This window comes from Choloepus didactylus, chromosome 22, assembly GCF_015220235.1.
Source record: "Choloepus didactylus isolate mChoDid1 chromosome 22, mChoDid1.pri, whole genome shotgun sequence".
Taxonomy (NCBI): Eukaryota; Metazoa; Chordata; class Mammalia; order Pilosa; family Megalonychidae; genus Choloepus; species Choloepus didactylus.
In genome coordinates, this window is record NC_051328.1 from 22,244,597 (window position 1) to 22,268,152 (window position 23,556).

General features: G+C 47.7%; 1 protein-coding gene across 1 annotated transcript in view; it reads right to left on the reverse strand.

Moving 5' to 3' along the window:
* The window catches only part of KCTD19 (potassium channel tetramerization domain containing 19), a 30,655-nt gene that overhangs the window by 1,573 nt on the left and 5,526 nt on the right, over nt 1-23,556 (reverse strand). Inside the window, exons 4-14 of the mRNA XM_037815489.1 lie at nt 11,389-11,539; nt 10,426-10,617; nt 9,047-9,178; nt 6,931-7,141; nt 5,303-5,463; nt 3,856-3,959; nt 3,251-3,393; nt 2,970-3,053; nt 2,576-2,690; nt 1,612-2,239; nt 129-320 (exon numbers count right to left, since the gene is read on the reverse strand). Of these exons, the coding sequence (XP_037671417.1) occupies nt 129-320; nt 1,612-2,239; nt 2,576-2,690; nt 2,970-3,053; nt 3,251-3,393; nt 3,856-3,959; nt 5,303-5,463; nt 6,931-7,141; nt 9,047-9,178; nt 10,426-10,617; nt 11,389-11,539 (2,113 nt within the window). The remainder of the gene's footprint in view (nt 1-128; nt 321-1,611; nt 2,240-2,575; nt 2,691-2,969; nt 3,054-3,250; nt 3,394-3,855; nt 3,960-5,302; nt 5,464-6,930; nt 7,142-9,046; nt 9,179-10,425; nt 10,618-11,388; nt 11,540-23,556) is intronic.

A 23,556-nucleotide genomic window follows, 5' to 3' on the forward strand; every position in this document is an offset into this window, starting at 1 on the left:
GAAGGAGGAGCGGATGCGGCTAGCTCCTGAGACAGCCTGAGAGACGTGTAGAGCTCCCTCCCCGTGAAGTGCCCTGGGTGGGGGCTCAGGCAGCTCCCCAAGGAGCTAGGCATGGTGCAGAGCCTCACCTCGGGGCTGGGTGCTGGCTGTGGATGGTGTGTGCCGGAGGTTGTCCATCTGTGTGGTGTACACGATGCTGTCCTCAAAAAACATGCAGGAGCCATCGCTGCCCACCACGGGGGGGTGGGTCACTTTGAGGATGACCCCTGTGCTCTCCACTTCACTGGCCTCAGGCAGAGGCTGCTCAGGGGCAGGGCTGTCTGTGAAAAAGCATTGGGGGTGGGGCAGTCCTTCTTAAGCCACCCCAGAGCCCAAGCAGGGAGGGGGCCTCTGGTGACAGAACAGTATAGTCTGTTACTCCAGCCTTCCGGCTACTACTGCCTCCAGCTTCTCAGGAGTGGCACCCTGGGCTGGCGGGTGCCTGTCCTGGCCTCTCCTTTCTTCATTGCCCTGGAATCATTGCAAGCCAAATCCCAAATTTCAGAACTCCAAGGAGCTCTCCAAAATCTTCTCTTGAACTAACACTGGTGTCATATGGGGCTGATAATAACCCAGCTCGGGACTGGAAATCTTTTGTGTAAGATGAGAGGGGCTTTCTGAATGAGCCTTGACCCTGTCTATGTGGGAAGAGTACACCTGACAGACCAACTGGGGCTCACAGGCAGGGGCTCCAAGAAGACCCCTCCAAAGGCTTGAGGCACTAGGAGGGAAAGCAGCAGAGCACTGTGGGAAGGGCTTTGAGGAGCCTTCTCAGCCCATTTCCCAGGCCCTCTCCTCATCTTCCCACCACACACGCGCCTCTCTTCAAGCCAGTCCCCATTGACCTGTCTCTGGGACGTCTCTTCCTGGATGTCCCACAGCACCTTAGACTCCATGTGTCCTTGTCCCCAAGTTCTACTCATCTTGTCCCCCTCACCTCTGTAATGGCCCCACCCTCGTTGCAGTCACCCAAGCCGGAAACCTGGCCCCCTTCTTGCCAGGATCCCTCCCTCCTTGCCCACAACTGCCCAGTCTGTTTCTCCTAGAATGAACGCAGTGGTTTCTAACATTTCCCCTCCTGCCGCATTTCCTCTGCTCCCAGAGCAAGCTTTCTGAAATGCACACCCTGTTTAGAATCTTTTGGTAGCTTCCTGCTCCCCTTAGGATCAGGACAAAGTGTGTGTCCTGAACTTGGCCCACAAGACCTGCCCCTATCTCCCATCATTTCTCCACCTGAGGCTTGGCCTCCAGCCGGACCAATGACCTGTGTTTCCACAAACACCCGGGGCTTTTTCTTCCCTTCCCCTAATGACTTCCCAGCCCTGCTCTCTGTGCTCCCACCACATCCTGGCCGCCCCTTCCCTGAGCACTCATGGCTTCACCTTGTCATCCATCGTCTCTTGGCCCCTCAGGCCGTGCCGGTGTGCCTGTCATTTCTGTGTCTGCTGCCTGACCCAGAGCTGGCACTGGTGAGTGGAAGGTTTTAGTTCCTGCTGTGTCACTGACTCTGCAATCTTGGCCAAGGGGTTTTTAAATGAGGCTTAGGTCAAGTAGGGTTGGTTCTGGACTCACCTCTCTCCTTTGGCCTCTGCTTGCCCCAGTCCTTCAGGGTGGAAGCTCTTTTCATGGGGAAGTACGACTTAAAGGTTGGCTCTGGCCCCTTGTCTCTGGCTCCAGCTCTGGCCCCTGCCTGAGAACCTGGGCCCTTCTCTGAGGCTGTGGAATGGGCTTTCCAGGAAGCTGAGGTACTGGGCTGGGAGGCAGCCTCATTTCCCGACGGGAGCTGCAGGCCAGCCTCCTCCAAGGAGTTGCTCTGGGGGGCAGTCAATGGCTGGAATTCCCACTGTTTGCAATTGACCATGTCCCACTCCCTCACCAGTGAGATAAGTTTTTGCATGGGGGTGACAGGAGGGTCTTTAGTTTCAGATTTCTGTGTGAGGTTGACTGTGGTACACTTCTTCTTGGGGGGGCTCTCAGGATGGCCTCCCCAGTGTCTTGGGTTGGCACAGAGGCCAGGGCAGTGTGAGTATGTGCTGGGGTTGCCCGCCCTCTTGGCACCTCGGCACAGGGACACTTGGATGGTCTGGGTATACTGCTCAGCCTCCTCCATCTGGTTGGACCTGGCTGCGGTCCTCTTGGTCTTGTTCCCTGGAGTCCTGTCACTGCAGTCTTGGAATTCCACAGGCACGCAGGCTGTGGTCTGGGGAGGGAGGACACAGCAGCTCTAAGCATGCTGCACTTCCACCTTGATGCCAAGATCTAACAAGCTGGGCCTCCAAGGCTGCATTTGCTCACCCAGAGCAGTCCCACCCACACGCGGGTCCCATCTGGGTTTTGCGCAGTCTGAGCGAGGGCGGTGCTGGCCCGGGGGCCTCTCGTACACCAATGGGAGATATCAGCACCCCAGGTCATGAGCAGGCAAGACTTCCCTATGCCTCCTTCAAGGTTCAGAAACCAGTTACCAGGCAAGCCTGCCCCCTGGGCCCTGTGTGGTATTCTCTGAGGGCAACAACAAACTAAAAAGGCTGAGACTTACTTCTTTGGGGTCTCTGCCAAACTCCACCAGTGACCCTGGCCCGTCTGTCACCACGTGCAGCCTCCTGATGGGAAAAGCTTCTTCATTTTCAGATTCTTTCTCCTGGGTCCATGACCTGAAGAACCCAAGAGGGGTTGCTTAGTAAGCAGAAGTTTCTGCCAGCCCATCAGCCAGTTGGTCAGGTCAGTCCTTTGGCTGGAAATTAAAGCAGGAGCCGGGAAAGGGACTTTTGAAGGGTTTTGCGTAGGGCACTGGCCAATCTTGGGCCTGCTCCACCGGCTCAATCCTAAGGACAAAAGGTCCTGCTGGGAGGTGGGATTCAGGACGGGATTCCCAAGGAGAAACAAAAAGCACCAAACTCCAGAACATGGTGTCCTGGGCAAGGTCTCCTTACTTGTATGCCTCACATTGGGCAAGGGCTTCTGAGAGTGATGGAATGTGGTATTCCTCCACCTCCTGGCAGAAGAGGGGCCATTCCCTGCAAACAACAAGATGCCAGACTGGGCAGCTGGGGTGTGGGTGGGGGCTTAAACCCCAGAGCTGCCATCTTTAATAACAGTCACATGTTGGAAATAATATAACTTCTTCTCTGAAGGCTGCAAACTCAGGTTTCTTTTTACTGCAGAGGGATGGGATCAACTTCAATGATTTCATCAATTTATTTGCTTCACTTACTTAAATTCAGATGGTAAAAAGAGTTTCCCAAGTCTCAGAAAGTTGAGAACGTGTCGGAACATTTGGCCATCCCCGTGGATCAGCAGGGTCTGTCCGTATGTGATCCAGTACACTCTCTGAGGGTTGGACAGCAGTTCTGGATACTGGAAGGGGATGGACACAAGACTCAGCCCCAAGGGCTTGTTCTCTAAGAAGGAGCAATTCAGTCTTCTCTTGCTTTATTTCCCCAAATATGCTAGAGCAAAAGGCTTTGGGGTTTCCATCTCCCTATTTTATTGACCCCAGGAGTCATAGTAGGGAGTGGAGCATCCAGGGAGGAGCACGTCACCTCTGCTTCAAGTTTTACTGGTCCCTAAACCACCCTCTCGAGGCATTTGGACACGTCCCACACCTGCCACCTTCTGGCTCAATCCAGGCCCCTGGCCTTCTTCCTATCCAAACTTTCAAGGCCTTGCCACCATGCTGCTCAAATGGTAAGAACACTTGGGGCAGTGGAGCTGGGGAAAGGTCCTGTCCTAAGCAGGTGTGGGAGGCTGTGTGAGGTGCCAGAGCAGCTCAGCCAGGGAAGCCAAAGGGAGAGGAGGGCAGCCTGGGGCTAGCAGTACCTTCAGCAGGGTCTGCAGGGTAGTTGCATACCAGTGGCTTCCAACATAAACTTTGACGATCTGCTGGGGGGAATATACTGTGATTTCTGCCGCCCATTCCTCATCTATGGAAACCAGTGAGAGGGAACATATCACACAGCCAGAAGGTGAAGTCAGATGGGGCATTTGGACCAACAGTGTACAGCAGCTTAAGACTCAATATCTCTGTCAGTCATAGTGTGTTGTCTACTCTGAGAAGCAGCAGGAATCTCTGACACCAACCTTCCCCCATGCTCAGCATATAGTTTCCTGGGTGGTGAGGTGGGCTGACAATAGCAGCTTGGGGGTCATCTGGTGACTGGGGGCAGAGAGGGCAAGCCCTCCAGTATCTCAGCTCCAAGGCCACGGCTCCTTTTCTCCTGACCCATCTCTCAAAAAAGCTGAGTGGATGTTCCTGTCCACCTACACTGCCAAACTGCCTTGGGTTCCTGGCTGCATGTGTCCTGAGTATGTTAACTTTTCATGTGGCCACTCAGACTAGAGCTAGGAGTCCCTCTGTATGTTTGTGTGTGTGGTTTGGCTAATGTCATAGAACTAGCTCTCAGCAAATCAGTCACCTCTTTAGAGACCAAGCTCTAGGCATAATGGAGAATGGGGGCTTTATTCTTTATTTAAGGAAGATGAACCTGACTGATTTCCTTAGAGTGACTATATTTAGGCTTCCTTCTGATGTTTGGGGACCAGTTTCTAATGAATTTTGTAATGATATAAATGTAATGGTATAATAGAGTTATAACAAAGGGTATATAGCTAAGAGATATGAGATAAAGTGGGTATATAAAGTCAAGACATAAGATGGATATAATTTGGTTGTGAGCTCCATATAGAGAGGACTGGGTCTGTGTTGCTCACTTCTGTACCCCCAGGGTCTACTCCTGTCTGTCCTGGCATATGGTAGGTATTCAATAAATGTTGAATATTGCTAAATAATAATATAGCTTGGACTTGACCTAAAAAGAGGTTATGAGCAGCTGGTGAAAACAGAAATGGCTTTGGACTCAGATTCAAGCCTCAGCCTGACTCCTAACTATGTGATTGAGCAGTTTTCCTCGCCGAGCCTCTGCTTCATCTCTTAAATTGGCCTGGGGACCGTTCCTCCCTGGATGGCTGTGAGGAGCAGATGGGCACAGCACATTGGCCCCTGGACCCAGAGCAGACATGTCCTTCGGGACCTGTGCTCCCCACCCTGCATAGTGGCCTAGCCTATACTGCTTGAGACTGCTTGTGGGCTTTTGTGGTGAGGAGAAGGCACTTAACATGAACGTTTCCCTTTAGGCAAAACCCACATGTGTTGGTCTGGCCTTCCCCCTCTCTATTGTTCCTGACTCTGGCCAGCCTCCTGTCTCCGCTCCAATTCCTCAGACCCTCCCCTGATGCTATGTTCAAACCAAGACGCTTCCTCAATTACTGAGCACATCCATGGGTGCCAGAGTCCTTGGTTCCAGATGAGTCTTCAGAGCCGCTTTCATTGGCTCATAGGTGATGTCCCTCTTGTCCAGGAAGGCACAGAGCTCATACACCTCAGAAATTGTCTCAGTCAGTGGCAGCCGGCACGTCCCCAGCCAGTTCCTGCTCAGAGGAAAGGCCTGTCATTGACAGCCTCAGCACCCAAGGGTTTCCAGCCTGTAATCTTTGCATGTCTAGGATGTCTTGCCATGACACTGGCTCAGACCTGGCATCGCTAACATCATTTCCCGATTTAACTGGAAGTCAGGTGATATCTTGTAGGACAGGCAGCCTGGACACAGTCCCCCCCACCCCCCCTTCTTGGAGCTGAGCTTAACCTTTTTCAGCAAAGCCCCCGAGTCAATTGACCAAGCCTCTGGGCTCTATCTCGGGTTCCAGCTGCCAGGCCTTGCCATCCCCATAAGTATCTGCCAGGCCATCTCGGTTGCCATAGTCCTGGGAGATTATCCACACCCTGTGTGCCCAGGAAAGAGGCCAGAGAGCTGAACACCAACCCCGCCCCCTGCAAACCCTCCCTCTGAAGGCACTTGTTTTTGCCTTCTGCGACATGAGGGGTGGGATGATTCTACAAGAGACGGATGGTGTGGGGCATGGTTCCAAGGGCTGGGGAAGTGCCCCCCCTACACTGTCCTGGGTTTCTGCTGCTGTGCCTGCTGTCGAGGCCTCCCACACCAGTTCTGTGCCAAGGCCACCACAGGGAGCGGCCTCAGATCAGGACCTCCATCAAGAGTGAACCAAAAGACCCTCAGAAAAAGAAGGATGAATGGTCCCCTGCAGGGAAAAGGATACATTTACCTTCCTCTTGATACTTCCTGGGACGAAAGAGGATGAGGAATCATTGGAACGACCCTACTCTGTGAGATGCCAGGACACTACCAAAACAATTGTGTTGGGGCAAGACGGTGGGCAGGGTCGGACAACCCTCTTCCCAGGGGCTCAGGAAAACCCGCTTCTACCCTTAGTTTTGGTATACCAATGTGTTTTGTGACCCAGAGAGAGTTGGAACACCATTCTGCACCTCAATTTACTTCTCTATAAAAGGGGATTGGAATCCATGTCCCTTCCCTACTGGGAACATTCTGAGCTCAGCTCTCAGGCCCAGGCCAGGTATCACCTCCACTGGGAAGCCTACCTGCCTTGCTTCTGGGAGGGCTCGTCACTGGCTCTAGCCTCTGGGTGCACCCAGTGAGCCTCCCAAAGGTGTTAGGAGGGTGTCCGTTCCTCATTAGCTTGGGGAGCAGTACCCAGCACCCTGAGGGCTGTGACTGTGGCCCGGGCACCTCAGGCCCGGCACAGGGCTCGAACCAGGGAAATGGATTGCAGAGAACCAAGATATGAAACAGTCTGAACTGTTTGAACCTTGGGGGCCCTTGCAACTCCGCTGGGACCAGCTCTTTCCTGAGGCCCTATTCTGGTGATGGTGGTCATGGTGGAAGTGGCTAAAATGATGGGTTTGCTCCCAGGGACACTACTTCTCACTGGCTCATGGGAAAAGGCCCCAGGTTGGAATCTAGAGAAATGCCAAACCCAGCCTGGGTGGAGCTAGCTGTTCTCTAAGGAGGGCCTTACTTGACGTGCTGGAAGAGGACCCCGTTCCCCGTGATGTACAGTCTACTCCCATCTAGCGTGCTCTCGATGTGGAGCTGCCCCAGTGCGGAGTCCGGGTACTTCACGAGCAGCCCCAGGGCCATAATGTACAGGGGCTTCACGGCTTCCAGGCCAGCTGCACGGCCCCCCTTCCCGGGGCTTGGGGGAGGACAGGAGATCCGGGAACAGCCACCTGTGCCAACAAGAAAGGGGGTGATTCCTAGACCCCCTGTAGTCATAGCAGTATTGGAGGCTTTGGGTCTTGCTTTCTACTGTTCCCTCAAATAAGCACTGAAGAGGCTTAGAGGAAGGTTAATTTCCTTGCAGAGTCCAAATCTGGATCTTCTCAAAAATCAGTATAGTATTTTGTATACTCAATTGGGTTTAAAGGTCAAAACTATTTGGGGGGAGGTGGAGTGGGGAGTGTTCCTGGTTATATCACTAAAATCTGAATCCCTAGCAGCCATGTGGCCCCAACTTCTGCAGGTATCTCCCTCAGTTCCAAGCTCTGCTCTAATTATCCATGAGTAAAGATCGGCAACCATAGGACAGAACCTGTCGTGCATTACAGGCTCCCCAAGTTCACATCCCCTTTCACTGACTGTTCTGCAGTCCCCTGAGACATACTATGTGCTGTTACTTTCAGGTGGGGAATCTGGGTTGCTGGCTCCTGAGTGGACAGCGCCACAGAACCCAGTCACCACCGCCTCCAGGACCCTGTCCCAGCAGCAACTATGGGCAGCAGGCCAGCTGCTGGGTGACTTTCCTGGGTCATCTCCCTACAAGGTGGGTGGAAACTGCACCTAAAGTGGCCAGCTAAGTACCTTGCTCCAAACTGCAAGGCCAGGCCTGGGCAGACCTGGGATTGGAGGTCAGCTCTGCCCATCTCCAAGGCTACTGGAGTTGCTTTCCTTAGTTCTGAGGCTTTATAAGAGGTAAAATCCTCACTTTGTGTTTAGGGGGCACTGCAGGGCTTATGGAACCAGTCTACAAACACGGTTCCGTTCCATCGTCACATGATCTTGTGGAGGAGGCATGATCTACCATCACAATGTTCCATGTTCTCTGAGGAACAGAAGCCCCTTGGAAGGGTCTGAAATCACAACCCCCTAAGTGGGTTGTAAGACCCTGGGAGAGGCTCCTGAGACCTGTATCAGGATACCATATCCCCAAAATAGGATGGGGCTTCTTTTGCCTGGGGAAGGGGCTGGGAGAGCTAGCCTGAAGACAGAAAAAGGATGTTCTCTAATGTCCTTTCTAATGTTATCTCATTTCATTCTCTTGGGATCAGTGTCTGCTGATGTGCAGGCCAAACTTCACATGTGTGAGACAGTTCTATGCGTTCTCAGAATGCCAGCTGAGGACACGCCGAGATAATGCCCTCCTCACAATATGTACAGTGGCTTCTGTGGAAGCTTGGGATTTGGCAAATGGAGTGATGAAAGGTGAATCAAACACTTGAGGGGAGAAACAAGCTGGAATGAGGTGGGGCTGGGAGTGTGAATGCCTGAACTGAACAGGGACCTGGAAGAATCAGGAATGGGTAGAAACTGAGGCACAGCAGCCAGGAATTATGGGGTGAGGGACAGGGGAATTTGGGGGTGGGGTGGGGTATCTGAAATACTAGTGGAGAACTTGCCTTAGCTTTCCCATGCCCTCCATCTGTGCCTGGAAGAGGATGGATGGGCATGGCAGGTACGTGCTGCAAATGCCCAGTTGCTTGTCACCTCCATAAGCAGGGTGGACCTCCCTTGCCCCAGGGAGCCTGCACTGGTGCGCAGCCTCCCTCCCAGGGATAGACCAGCCTGCTTTCCTCACCAGGCCCACTCCGGGCTGGGCCAGGCTCCCTTCAACCCAGTGGGCTGCCAGCCACCCACCCTTCCTTATCAGGGCGGCCAAGCAGACAGAGGGCACGCAGGGTTTCAGGCCGAGATTCATCTTTCTGGATTTGAAGTTGGACAAAACATCCACTTCTCTCACCACAGCCCCAAATCCAAAGTGGTTGTGGGAGGGGAGATGTTTGCTCTTGGTTTTTCCATCTCAAGTCCCAACTGCCCCAAAGCGCTAAGAGGAGGGCCAAGTTCCCTGGGAGACATACCTGTGTTCATCCGGTACAACCGTACAGCTTCAGTCAGCTCAGGGATTTCTAGAATTTCCACTTCTGCTTCTAGCACATCAATGTTGGAGAAGTTATCCGGTAATAAAATCTTCTGTGAGCGGAGAAAGTTCACTTGAAAAGTATGGGGAAAGAAAATGAGTTAACAGGGTTATATTGATTTAACTGCAGATACAGGTTTTGACAAGTTTTTGGTGCTGCAACTTATCCTAGGCTCTCCTTGTTCTGAAACAGTTTCTACACATACCTGATTAGGTCACATACCTGGTTAGGTTAGCTTTAGAGTGGGTGATTTTCATGGTGAAAGACCCCAAATTACTTTGTTTTCCTGCGTCTGAGTCCGTGGGTGTGACTTCCCGTGGCCCAGCCTGGGTGGGGCTCCCAAGCCAGGCCCTCCTGGCTGAGCACACTGGCCCTGAGACTTACCCTGTGAATCTTGACCCAAGAGCAGGTCATTCCAAAAGAGAGAGTTGTCTTGCCGCTTAGAGAGGAGGGGCCTGGCCGAGCCTGGGCCAGCAGGTAGCACTTGCAGTTTGTCCCTGCCTGGATTGCAGTGTGGGAGGCAGAGATGGAGCCAGCGCTAATGTCCTGTGTGAATCAACTTGGAGATTCAGAAACACATCATGGACAACTTTCTAGGTGACTCTGAGTCTGAATGGCGGGGTTTCCTGGCATTTGGGCCCCTAGTGCAGCTTGGGCATGTACTGCCCTGTTTCCAGACAGCGGCAGCAGCTTGGAACCAAAGAAGTGATTCAGAAGTCAAAGCCCAGTAGGGCTCATCCTGGGGCATTGGTGGAGGAGGGTGCCTCTTCTGTACGGAGTGGAAGATCTCATCCCTCCTTAGGTTGCTAGCTACAGGGGGACAATTTTACAATGATTCTGGGGAACCTGTCACCACCCAGAGACTCTTTCCCTTTAACTCTGACTTTAGTGGATGTGACAGCAGGGAGGGACCATCCTTTGAAACACCCATATTTCCTTATGAAGTCCAGTTGGATCCCTAAGGGCAGAGCAGGAAGGGAAGCTGACTTTGGGGTCCAGCTCAGGGGTCCATGCCCTTCACACCTCTGTTCCCTGACACCACCTCAGGTACTTTCTGGTGTCCTCTATTCCCAGGCCATCCCAAACCAAACAGGGAGGTAAAACAGCCCTGAGGCCAGTGGGAGTCTCATGCTGGGAATCCACTTGGCTTCTGGATGGCTCCGTCAGGCCTCTACCACCTGGCCCTAAGGAGACTCCTGAGGCCATGAGCACCAAGCTAGGCCTCTGTGGGGCTTAGGATGGGGAGGAATGGATGGGCCCTATCAGCCTGGCCCCCACTCCACCCACCCCAACACACCATCCCAGGACAGAGCAATCACCAATGAAGCGGAACTCGCTGCACTCGCACTCGATCAGGGCCACGGTCTCAGCCAGCCACAGCAGGTTGTCTTCAGTCACCAGGCTCGGGTACCTGGCCACCAGGTCCAGGGGCAGGAAGCAGTAGTGTACTTCCTCTTCTGTGTCTAACAGCGGCGTGTCCATGAGCCCTAAAGGCGCCTTATCATGTAGGCCTGGAGGAGAATGAGCAGAGGCTGTCACCACTTCCCGGATGCCAGGGCTCGCAGAGTCCAGCAGGGCTCTCACTGACCCAGGAGTCCCAGAGGAACTGGAGAGACCACTTGAGAGATGTCCCTGCCAGTTGCCTCCTTCTGTCTAACCCTAAGGTTTGGCAGGAGTGTGGTAGGGAGATGGGCTTGGAGAACTTAAATTTTTTTTTTTTTTACATATATATTCAGTGAAGGACAGTGGGACATGTTATGACATTTGGACTTATGTACCCAAAGTCATTTGGTTACCTGGGTAGATCTTTCTAATTTTTCGAACCAGCCATTGTTACCAATAGGTGCAATAGATATTTGACTCTCCTGGAAGCTCAAACTCATCAATAATCATGAATGCCTGTTCTGCCATCCCAGATAAGCCAATCTATGCTGCAAGGGACCTGTCAGACATTGATCATTTGGGGACTCCTTATGCGGTGGTTAGAGGTGACTTGAAAGGATGGTAGAATTCCCCGATGTCTAGGAATGGGTGGAATGCAGCCCAGCCTTGCCCAAGTGAAACCAGTAAGCCGAGGAATGAATGTGGAGGAGGATGTTTAGTTCTAGTGGCAACCATCCATAGAGAGGGAACGTGGCAAGGCACACGATCAAATCAGATGGTAGAGGTAGGGAAATCATCCAGAACTAGCTCAGAAAGCAGGGTGCTCTCTGGATGGATTAGGGTGAGGAGGGGGAAGCTGGTGTGAGCTTCCAGAATGGTGGGCCTGTTCCTGGTTATACCTGTGAAGGCTGGACTTTTGATAGGAAATTCTGAGGGTTTGCTTATACATTTCCATGTTCGCCAGTAGTTCAAAGACGCTCTCTCGGCAACAGGGATGTCTGCAGGCCGCACCCGTAGATGGTGTTTGCCCTCCTTCAGATTGTCTAGAGTCTGTAGATAAAGAAGATTATTGCCTTGAAAATTCTAAACCAAGTAACTATCTACTAATTCTAGTGTGAAATGCCAGGAAAAATAGTATGACACTTTCATAAAACGTTTTGAAATAAATTGAGTCAATTGCACAAAAATGTAAAAAATTAGGTCTATAAGATATCATGTTGATAATATTTGAAATTCTAATGATTATTTCTCTTCTGATTTTTGAAATGATTGTTATAATTTTGTTGCACAACAATTATTTATCTTACACCATCTGAAGAGTAATTTACATTTAATCATTAAAAACGACATTTTCTGCTACCATTCCCCACAAGAGTTCAAAAACCCTTGTTGACCTATTATTATTGTTGTGAGCTGCCTCTTGTTTTATGTTCCTCCTAATCCTGGCAAGTGGTTTAAGTAGGGAAACGGGTGTAATAGAAGTGTCTTTGTCTTACATCACCACAGGGTTTCACATTTTTCAAAGCAATTTCATATACAGTAGCTCATTTACCCTGTCACAACTTTGTGAAAAAGAGGTGTGTTTGCATTCCCATTTTACTGATGAAGCAGTTATGGTCAGAAGGTCTGTGACTTGCCCCTATCCAGAGCTTCTCAGATTCGAAGGAACAGTGTCCAGGGGTGGGCTGAGGCTTGGCTGAGGTAGGGCTGTAGCCCAGGGCAGAGTGTGGGTTTGGGGTCTTCATGCCACCCTCATTCAGGGACATGTCCACCCTTCAAAAGGCCTGTGCAGGGGACAGATTATCATAACATCAAGTCCGTTTTTCTGTCCCCTATTCTAGTAGAAAATGGTATTTTCCCAAGAAATTTTTGGAGATAGCAGGCAAAGTGGTCCTGTTAATGACCAACTTTCTGCTCTAAGAGCCTCATAATGGACAGAACACCTTAGCTCCAGAATGTAACTGATAGAAGAACCTGCTTCTTGCTGGTGGCTAGACAGACGACCTTGGGAAGATGCTCTTGGGACTCGTGGGCTTTGAGCAGCGCCCTCTGGTGGCTACAGCTGTAAACTGCACCCGCATAACTGCCCAAGGTCTTTTGAGCAGCTGGTGGACTCGTGGGAGGACCGAATAATCAATGGGTGGGTGGGTCGGTAGGTGGGAGACCGATGGTTCTTTCTTGGGGCACCAGGTAATGGGAGAGAACAGTGTGTGTGTGAAACACTGAAAGAGAGTCTGTCATCTAATCATTTGAGTCACCAGGGCCACAATGAGACACTGTGCCTGGACCCAAGGAGCTCTTAGCTTGGTGGAAAAGAAGATCATGACAGTCAATATTTACAATATTCTTATATAAGGGCCAGCATCTTTATCCCACAAACAAGAGGGATTGCATGCACTTCAGCTTCTATGCCAAGCTGTCTAGGAGACAGATCCAAGCAACTAGGAGACAGATGGGTTTCTGGACAAGGGAGTAGTTGGCCTCGGGTAAAGAGGAATAAAAACCAGGTTGCCACTCCCTTTATCTAGTGTATGGATGGATGACTAGAAAAATGGGGACAAAAACTAAATGAAAAATAGGGTGGGATGGGGGGAATGATTTGGGTGTTCTTTTTTACTTTTATTTTTTATTCTTATTCTGATTCTTTATGATGTAAGGAAGATGTTCAAAGATGGATTGGGGTGATGAATGCATAACTATATGATGGTACTGTGAACAGTTGATTGTGCACCGTGGATAACTGTATGGTATGTGAATATATTTCAATAAAACGGAATTTAATTAAAAACAAACAAACAAAAACGAGGTGCCAGGAAGGTGGCTGAGAAGCCAGAACAGATTTGGCATCAGTGGATGGGCAGCCTTCCTGAGTTAGATGAGAGGGTAGAGATAGGCTGGCAGTATTCATGCTGAGAAGTGGAATAAGGGAAGGAAGACACTTCTGGGTGCAGGAGGGACAGGACAAGGCAGAGGGCAGGGTGGGCAGAGATGTATACTGAGCCACCTGCTTCTGTGCCTCGAATGTGGCCTTGTTTAAGGGGCATGGAGGTTGAGGGAGAGAGGAGATCTGAGATGAAGCTAGAGGAGTAAACAATAGCCGGAGAGTAAAGGGCTGGCTGGGCTGAGGAATTTTGTTTTCTCCCGTGGTTAAGGGAAGCCACTGAAGGATTTAAAGCAGGGGGCTGTTAGTTGACTGTTATTCACACCATCTGCACCCTATCAGCCAGCAAGTACCAAGACTCCATCTCATCCAGCCTCTCCACTCCATCCTCACTCCCCTTACCCTGGCCCCCTGGCCCCCAGGTCCTCTCCCACGGTGGTCTTTCAAACACACATATGAGTCCAAATCACTCCCAGATTAAAAATAAATAAATAAACTTCAGTGTTCCCTATTACCTGTGGGATTGTATTAATTTCCTGTGGCTGCTGTAACAAATTACCATAAACTAGGTGATGTAAAACAACAGAAACTTATTCTCTCACAATTCTGGAGGCCAGAGGTCTCAAATCAGTATCATGAAATCAAGGTGTCAGGGGACAACCCATTCCTTGCCTCTTTTGGCCTCTGGTGGCTGATGGCAGTCCTTGGCATGTAGCCGCTCAGCTCCAATCTCTGCCTCAGTCTTCCCGTGGCCTTCTCTTCTGTGTGTGTCTATCACGTCTCCCTCTATCTCTCCCTTATAAGGACACTTCTGATGGCATTTGAGGCCAACTCAGATAATCCAGGATAATCTCCTCATCTCAAAATCCTTAATTTGATCACACATGCAAAAACCTTACCATAAAACTTTAGCATTAAACAACAACAACAACAACTTTACCATTCACGGGTTCTGGGAATTAGGACGTGATCTATTTGGAGGCCACCATTCAACCCACTACAGGGATCAAGACAAACTCTCCTTAGTATTGCACATAAGGCCCTTCAGAGTCCCCGGAGGTGGTGGCCTATACATGGAAAGCACAGGGCCTTGAACTCAGATAGATAGACCTGGGTTTGAATCCTGACTCTGTCACTTAAGAGTTAACATTTATTATCCAGGCACTTTTAAACTGAATCCTCCTCACGTCCCCCACGCACAAAGTAGGTTCTGGTTTTATTATGCCCTTTTAACAAATAGGAAACAAGGCACAGGGAGAGGTAGAGTACTCAGTACCCCAAGGAAGTGGAGATGCTGGGAATGGAACCCTGACCCTTGGCTCCATGCTGCCATCCCCTTGCTCGTGGGCTGACCATGCTCATATCCCTTAACCTCTCCAAGCTTCAGGCTCCTCACCTGCAAAGTGAGGATGGTCAGTCTGGAAGGTGTTGTTATAAGGGTTAAAGGAAATAGTATAAATGCTAGTTTCCTTCCTCTTAGTGGTGGGATCCCATACTACCTTTCTAGCCTAATCTCCCATCATCTTCTCTGCTTTCCACTCCTTCTCCCCACCTGCCTATCATCAGTGACTCTAAACTCCACACAACTTCAAAAAGCACATCATGTTCTCTGATGCCTCCTTAGCATCACGTATGCCTAGAATACTCTTCACCTCCCTTCTCTGCCTGGAGACTCTGGCGCCTCCCTCAGCCGGAGAGGCCATCCTCCCGCTTTCTTCCCCAGACCCCTGCACACTCTCTATCACTCTCTGTCTTGATTTCAGGCCTGTCCTCAACTCCTACAATGAGATACCTGGGGAGGGGCTTGGCTGATGCATCTCTAGCCCGTAATCTTTTTTTTTTTTTTTTTAATGCATTTTTACTGAGACATATTCACACACCATACAATCCATCCATAGTATACAATCAATGAGGTGACGCTAATTTGATCTCACAGATCTTCTGCATCGTTTTCTTTAGACCAGAGAAGTGTGCAAGTTGGGCCCACGCAAGAGATGAAATGGGGGGTGGGGGGGTGGGAGTGGGGGTGGGCGGGTGGCCCCACCAGGAGCCCAGCGCCCCCCCACCCCCATCCTTACTCATCCCTGTAGAATATAGCCCGTAGTCTTGAACCTAGCAGATAGCAAGTGCTCATTATTGCTGTATTAAATTAATACGCCAAAGTAGAGGCCTAGAGGACTCAGGAAAGCAAAGAGAAATGTGGAGGGAGACCAAAAGGAGCTGGCAGAAAAGCAGGCTCATAAAAACCGAGAAAGATGCTAAGTGTCCAAAACCAAGGGGAAAGTCAGGCACAGGATTACAATGGGCAGAGGCCAGAGAGTTCAGAGGGCCGTGAAGACAGCAGTTCCAACTTGGGACCTGGGTCCAGGGAGAAGACCTAAGAGGGAGAGGGACAGGGATGCAGGAGGAGAGGGAGATAGGGTGACAGGAAGAAGGGGCTTAGCTTGGGTCTGATTGATGATGGACAGAAAGACATTGGATGAGTAGCAAAAAAGAAAGTGAAACTAGGGAGAGCCTACAAGAGATAGCAAACCATTCCAAATCCCCACTAACCTGACCACACCACAGGAACTTGAACTTCAACCTGCCACTTACTTTACCTGCAGATTCAAACCCTGAGATTCTGTCTCAGTGGGGGGGAAAAAAAAAAAAAAATTGGTGCCCTTGAACAATCCTAAGGTGGCCATTTGGGAGGGGGCATGTTATGGGGAGGGAAATCCCTGCCCAGGAGAAAAACCTGTTTGAGGACAGCCTGGGGTGCCCTGTTTGGAGGTACCATTTGGTACCCAGTGTGTCCTCTGTGGTGAGTTAGTCATGTCAGGAGATGTGCTAGTTGAGGGGAGAAAGATCTGTTTTGGAGAAATGAAATCTCCATTTCTCATTGCTTCCAATAATGCTAAGTGTGAGAAATGCACCATTTTCTCCAAGAAAGGTATGTCTGACACATCTTTAAAAAGAAAACAAATAAAACAAATAAATCCACAAACAAGACTGCTACATGCTGTCCCAGAGTAAGTCTTGCACTAGGCCCTGGAGCCTCAACGAGGTTATTTTCTGGGTTCTCAGCTAATCCTAGCTCTGACTTCCAGAAATACAAGGACTTCTACTCATGGGGAAGCTCTTTGGGTGCTGTGAGAATCCACAGAGAGCATTCCCTCACCCACTCACCCTACTTTATGAGTATTTATAAGGAGAAAGCACAGGGTCAGTCTGCCAGTCTCCCCTAATAGATACAACCTTCAAGAGGGCAAGGGTCTTGCCTGTATCATTCTCTTCTGCATTCACAGCACCCAGGACAGTGTCTGTGGGATCTCAGTACATTTTGGTTGAATGAATGAGTGAATGAATGAAGGAAGAGCACCCAGAGAGTCTAAGCTTTCAGCTTCCCTTGGCCTTTCTGACTGAAGAGCTCGCGGCTGGTTTCTGTGGGCAGACTTCAATTCCACTTCTGTCCCCCTGAATATTGCTTCTAGAACTTTTACTCTTTATGTATGGACCTGGAAAATTATTAGAAGGAAGGATTTCCTTAGGGAAATACAGACCTGAATTAGATGGCTAAAGGATAGCACAAGGATAATTAATGTTGTTTTTGGCTTAGATAGAAGGGAAAAGAATACATCAACCAGAAGCAATGTAAGACTGAAGGTTCAGGGGTGTATGTGTAGTATGTGTGTGTACAGTTGCCAAAAAATGGCTGACAAATGCACTCCACTGGTCTACTTTGAGACTTAATGGAGGTTTTCCAAAGCAGCAGCAGTTCTCCTAGATGCCTTATACTCTGGATGTGGGCTGTTGCTAGGAATGTGATGGCAAAGGAGCTTGGGGAGCTTGCAAATACCTAACTGCCTTGTAAAGACAAGGAGGGTAATCACAACAGCCATTATCAGCCAAGAACCAATAAGATGCAGTTATCGCACCTCAAGCCTGCCCTCTTGTCCCCTGCCCCAGAGACCCCAGTCTGCAGAGGTGGATTCGGCCTTCACATGTAATCTCGGGTATGGCATTCAACATTCTCTCAGCACATGATTTTTAAACATCTGTTACAGACTGGGCATTGTGAGAGGCGCTGGGGATGCAAACACGAAGAGAATTCTGTTCGGTGAGGGAGAAAGTCATGTGAAGGCACCATCCCAACAGAATTAGCAATGAGATTATGGAGACATTAACTCTGGCATGAGGGCAGAAAGATGAACTCTGCCTGGAGATGTCAGGTTAGGCTTCCCATGGGCCACATTTGGGCTAACTCATAAAGGGAACATGTTCTAGGAAGAGGGAACAGCAAGTGAAAATGTGTGGAGAAGAAAAAGCATGTGGCTGAACTTCAGTGTGCATGTGTGTGTATGTGTGTGCGTGTACATCAGTGTGTGTGTATGTGTTGGTTGATGAGCCAGGAAAAGCAAACTGGCTGAATTGCAAGGAGCCCTGATGTCAGGTCAAGGGGCCAAGCGGACCTGAGCTGTCCACAGACAAGCTACATTGTTGGGATGACTACCTGCTGTGTGTGTAATCTCCTTCTTTTCCAAGATCACAGTAGTGATCTGTCCACACATTGTGAGTAACAGGAGACACGAGACTGCCACTGATCTATTTTCTTACAAGTATCATTTGTGTGATCAACATAAAAAAACTCCCTGGTTCCCTCGAGCACAAAGAGTGCAGGCATATTTGGGTTGCTTGCTGGTAGGAGAATGCTCCTAAAAGGAATAATTAAAAATTCCAAACATAGAAGTCCCCAGGAAACAGCAAAAAAGGAAACACAAGTAGCACTGTACTGTCAAGATACTATGTCCTCAGTGGACTTCAAGGGACAGGCAAAAGGGAATTGATATTCTGCTGTGAACCTTGAACCCTTGTGAGTGACCCTGAAGGGAAATTTCACACTCTGCAAGAGCAGCTGTGACTCCTAACCAGGCTGAGGGTGTGTGAAAGGCTTGGAGCAGTTTACATTCAGGTAAGGGGACTTCACAAATTACGCAGAAAGTTCTGGAAAGTACCGTGATGTTAACGTACAGACCTGTAATGACGGCTCTGCATTCCCCTATGAACAATATATGCCATTCCAAAACATCCAGGCCCATGAATTTACATACCAGGTTTGATGCCTCCCAAATTTATATTTCTAGATCTGATTGCTCCCCTGAATTCCAGACCTGTACATCCAGCTGCCTCCTCAGCATCTCCACTTGGATGTCTAACAGGCATCCTTTTCATTGCCTCTCAGACTTTAAATTGTAACTCCTGATCACCCTCCACCCTACATCCATCAGAATCTACCATTCCTCTGGTTTCTCAGGCTAGAAATATAGGAGTTGTTCATTCTCTTTCACCCTGCATCCAATTCATCAGCAAATCCTGTCAGTTCTATCATGAAGACCCATCCAGGGTTAGAACACTTCAAACTCTGCTACCACCTTAGACTAAACTGCCACTTTGATCTTATGCTACAGTAGTAGACTCTATCTGGTCTTCCTCCTTCTTCCCTTGCCCTGCTAGAGGGCCAAGAGTCAGCAAACTTTTTCTGTAAAGAGCAAGAGAATAAATATTTTGATTCCTGTTGCAACTACTCAACTCTGCCTTGTAGCTCCAGGGCAGCTACAGACAAGATGTAAATGAGTGCACGTGGCTGTGTTCCAATAAAACTATTTACAGACACTGAAATTTGCTTAATTTGCTTATCTTATCATTGTAATATCACAAAATATTATTCTTTTTTAAAAAAATTTCAACCATCTAAAAAATGTAGAAATCATTCTTAGGTTGAGGACTGTACAAACAGGTGGGCTGGTCTAGCTCCATGGAGCTGTAGTTTGTAGACCCCCGGTCTAGTCTCAACCAGCAGTGCTGGGTTCGACCTTCACATGTAATCTAGGGTGCGTCATTCAACAATGATGTGGGTGATCTTTTTTTTTTTTTTACAGCTTTATTGATATATTTCATATACCATAAAACTTATCCATTTACAGAATATAGTTCAGTGGTTTTTAGTATATTCACAGATTTGTCCAATCCAACACCACAATCAGTTTTAGAACATTTTTGATACCCAAAAAAGAAACACAGCACCTATTAGCAGTCACTCCCTATTCCTGCTCCCCATCCCACCCCCAGCCCCTGGCAACCATTAAGCTACGCTTTATCTCTAGATATTCACTTTTTTTTTTGGATATTTTATATAAAGGAAATCCTGAAATCTGTTTTCTTTTGTGTCTGGCTTCTTAGCACAACGTTTTCAAAGTTCATCCATGTTGTCACATGTATCAGTACTTCTTTCTTTTTTATTGCCAAATAACATTCCATTGTATGGATACACTATGTTCTATTTATCCGTTCATCAGTTGATGGACATTTGGTTTGTTTCTACTTTGGGATCATTATGAATAATGCTGCTATGAACATTCTGTACGAGTTTTTGCATGGACATTGTTTTCGTTTCTCTTGAGTATATATCTAGGGGTGAAACTGTTGGGTCATATGGTAACTGTATCTTTCATCGTTTGATGAACTGCCACATTGTTTTCCAAAGTGTCTGTGACACGTCACATTTCCACCAGTATTGTGTGAGGGTTCCAATTTCTCCACATCCCCATCAACACTTGTTATTGTCTGTCTTTTTTCTTACAGTCACCCTAGTGGATGTGAAGTAGTATCTCACTGTCGTTTTGATTTGCATTTCTCTAGTGAAATTATACATCTTTTCATGTGTTTATTAGCTATTTGTATATCTTCTTCGAAGAACTGTCTATTCAGATCCTTTGCACATTTTTAATTGCGTTATTTGTCTTTTTACTGTTTAGTTGTTAAGGTTCTTTATATATTCTGGATACAAGTCCCTTGTCAGATATACAGTTTGCAAATATTTCCTCCCATTCTGTGTGTTGTCTTTTCAGGCTCTTGATGGTGTCTTTTAAAGCACCAAGTTTAAAATTTTGATGAAGTCCAATTTATCTTTTTGCTGTTATTGTTGCTTACGCTTTTGGTGTTATATCTGTGAAACTATTGCCTAATCAAGATCCAATGATCTTTTTAAAATTTAAATTTGATCATTTTCGTTTTTTCTTTAAACACTTCCAAAAGATATCCATAACATTTCAAATAAATCCCACATCCCCACTGTGGCCTACAAGGCTCTGCAAGATCTGGCCCCTGGCTACCTCTGACCTCTCTGATCTTTGAATCTCCTCTCTCATTCTGTCCTACAATGGCTTCCATGCCTGCATCCTGTGTACCAGTCCAACCTCAGGACATTTGCATTTACTGTTCCTTATGTCTGAATGATTTTCCCCCAGGCATCTGCAATGACTCGTCCCTCCTTCATTCAGTTTTCTGCTCAAATGTTGCCTTGTTAGTGAGCCCTCCCTGGCCACTCTGTCTAAAGGACCAGCTTCCCCTGGCTCACTATTTCTTTTTTTCTGCTCTATTCATACCTTATAGCCCTTATTTCTAGCTAAAATTATGTGGTTGACTAATATATCTCCAGTGTTTGGCATGGGGTAGGTGCTCAAATATTTGTCATATGATTTTTTCAGCTGTTTGAGTCTCCGCCCCCCGCCCCGAATCCAGTGAATTTAGAATCTGAAAATTTAAAGCCAGCTTCCACCAGAGGAGATGATAACACTGTTACAATCAGAATCCAGACAATAATAGGCCTCAAGGGAACCCTCTGGAGGTCACAGCTGCAGGTTGGGGGATGTGGGAGGGACGGAAGGGAGGACAGCAGCAGTGTGAGGCCAGGTGCCTGGCCTCCAGAAGCTTCCCACCTCATTCTGCTTGTTGGCTCATCGCCGTTTGGGGTTGAATTGCGTCTCCTGAAAAGACATGTTGAAGTCCTAACGCCCAGTACTCAAGAATATGACCTGACTGGGAGATAGGGTTGTTGCAGGTGTAATTGGTCAAGTTAAGATGAGGTCACACTGGAGTAGGGTGGCCCTTAATCCAATATGACTGGTATCCTTGGAAGAAGAGGGAGAAGAGAGAGACACACAGCGGGAAGACCATGTGAAGACAGAGGCAGAGACTGGAGTGATGACATCACAAGCACCAATGAATGCCAAGGACTGCCGGCCACCAACAGCAGCTAGGGAGAGGCAAGGAAGGATTCTTCCCAAGAGCCATCCGAGACAGCATGGTCCTGCAGACGCCTTGATTTTGGACTTCTAGCCTCAAAACATTGAGAGAATAAATTTCCATTGTTTTAAGCCACCGGGTTTGTGGCAGTTTGTTATCGGAGCTGTAGGAAGTGAATACAATCACTTTTCAACCACATGACAGATAATCCTGAGTAAGATGGGCCATCTGTTGAGTACATGGGAACTTCGGTGAGGAGGAGGGGAAGTCCCATCTCCACTGTTTGGAACTGCATCTGAAGGACTCTAAGTGAGGGGTGTGAACAGTTTAGAACAGTTTAGAGCTGCATTGTCCAAAACAGTAACCACTAGCCACACATGGCTAGTCCAAATTGAGATGTGCTGAAAACGTAAAACACACACCAGATTTGAAGATTTAATACACAAAAGAATGTAAGATATCTCTATTTTAAAATATTGATTACCTGTCAAAACGATATTTTGAATACATTGTGTTAAATTAAATTATTAAAGTTAATGTCACCTGTTTCTTTTTACTTTTTAAAAGGTGGCTACTAAAAGAATTTTAAAATTACATGTGGTTCACATTATAGTTCTATTGGCTCATCCATGTTTTCCATAAAGCCCATAGGAATAAGACCTGGTACTCATAATGCACTTGATAAATATTGGCTGAATGAATTATGTTGGGCTGCCAAGAAGCGTCCTTAGACTAAGAATTGGCAACTGCATTTTTACCAAGAAAAGTGTTTGCACATTTAGGCAAGAACTTGAGTATTTTGACAGGCATTAGCAGTGGGGAGAGTGATGGAAAAGTGTGAGGCTGCTGATTCACTTCAGGCTACTGTTGGTTCCCCAGCTGTATTTACACTCTGCTTCGATGAATAAACACCACTTTAGTTTGGCCAGCCCAAATGTTTATTTCTTTGAAAGCACCATTTCCAAAGCATAAGCACTTGTTCCACAGTCTGTTTTAGGCAGGCAGATCCATATGATTCTTCAAATACTTCCACTATTCACACGATTTTGGAACTTTGGAATTGGACCCACTCATAGGTCTCTAAGTCATTAACTCTCATTTAGAAGTTGCTTCCCAGATTTTCCTTTTTTCTTTTTTTCCAGTTTGGGAAGCAAGGACAGCAAAGGGGTTAAAGGGTGTATTGAGTTGTTTGTGCACTTTAAAATGGTTCTTCAAAAAAAATGCCTTGATCTCTTTGATTTTCTGCAATGAGCAAGTTATTCCCCTCTATTCTCCCACAAAATGGTGCCTTGGCATAGCGTCATCAGCAACTCTGATGTGCCTGGCCACTTAAGTGGTTTTGAAACGACTTGTAAGCATTTCTAGTATTCCATTCCTGGGGAATTGAAAAAATCTAAACTCCAGTGAGTAGCTTAGGAAAAAAATGAAAAGAAAAGGGTAAGACAACTTGCACTGGAGTATGTTAAGGGTTATTGATTTCCAAATATACAACTTCAAGGAAAAACACTGAATTATTTAGCAGGGGGTGTTCATAAAATTGTATGCAGTATGATGCATACAATGACGTGAATGAACCTTGAGGACATTATGTTGAGCGAAATAAGCCAGAAACAAATGGACACATTGTATGATCTTACTAAAATAAACTAACTATAATGAGCAAACTCAGAAAGTTAAATTCGAGAGCACAGGTTATCAGGAGATACAAAGAGGGCAGAGATTGTGCAATTGATGCTTCATGAGTACAGAATGTTTAATAAGGTTGATTGTAAAGGTTCAGAAATGAATAGCACAATACTGTGTGATGGTAACACAATATTGTAAGTGTAATTAACAAAGCTGAGTGTGAGTATGGCTGAAAAAGGAAGATTAGGATTGTGTACCTCACCAGCAGGAAAACTAGAGGATAAAAACTGGAACTGTATAACTTAGTGAAACCTAGAATGAACAATGACTGTGGTTAATTGTATAAATATAAGAAAGTTTTTACATGAACTAGAACAAAAGTATGTCACTCTTACAAGGAGTTAATAATGGGGTGGTATATGGGAAAAATACAATTAATGCAAACTAAGGTCTATAGTTAACAGTAATATTGTAATATTCTTTCATTAATTGTAAC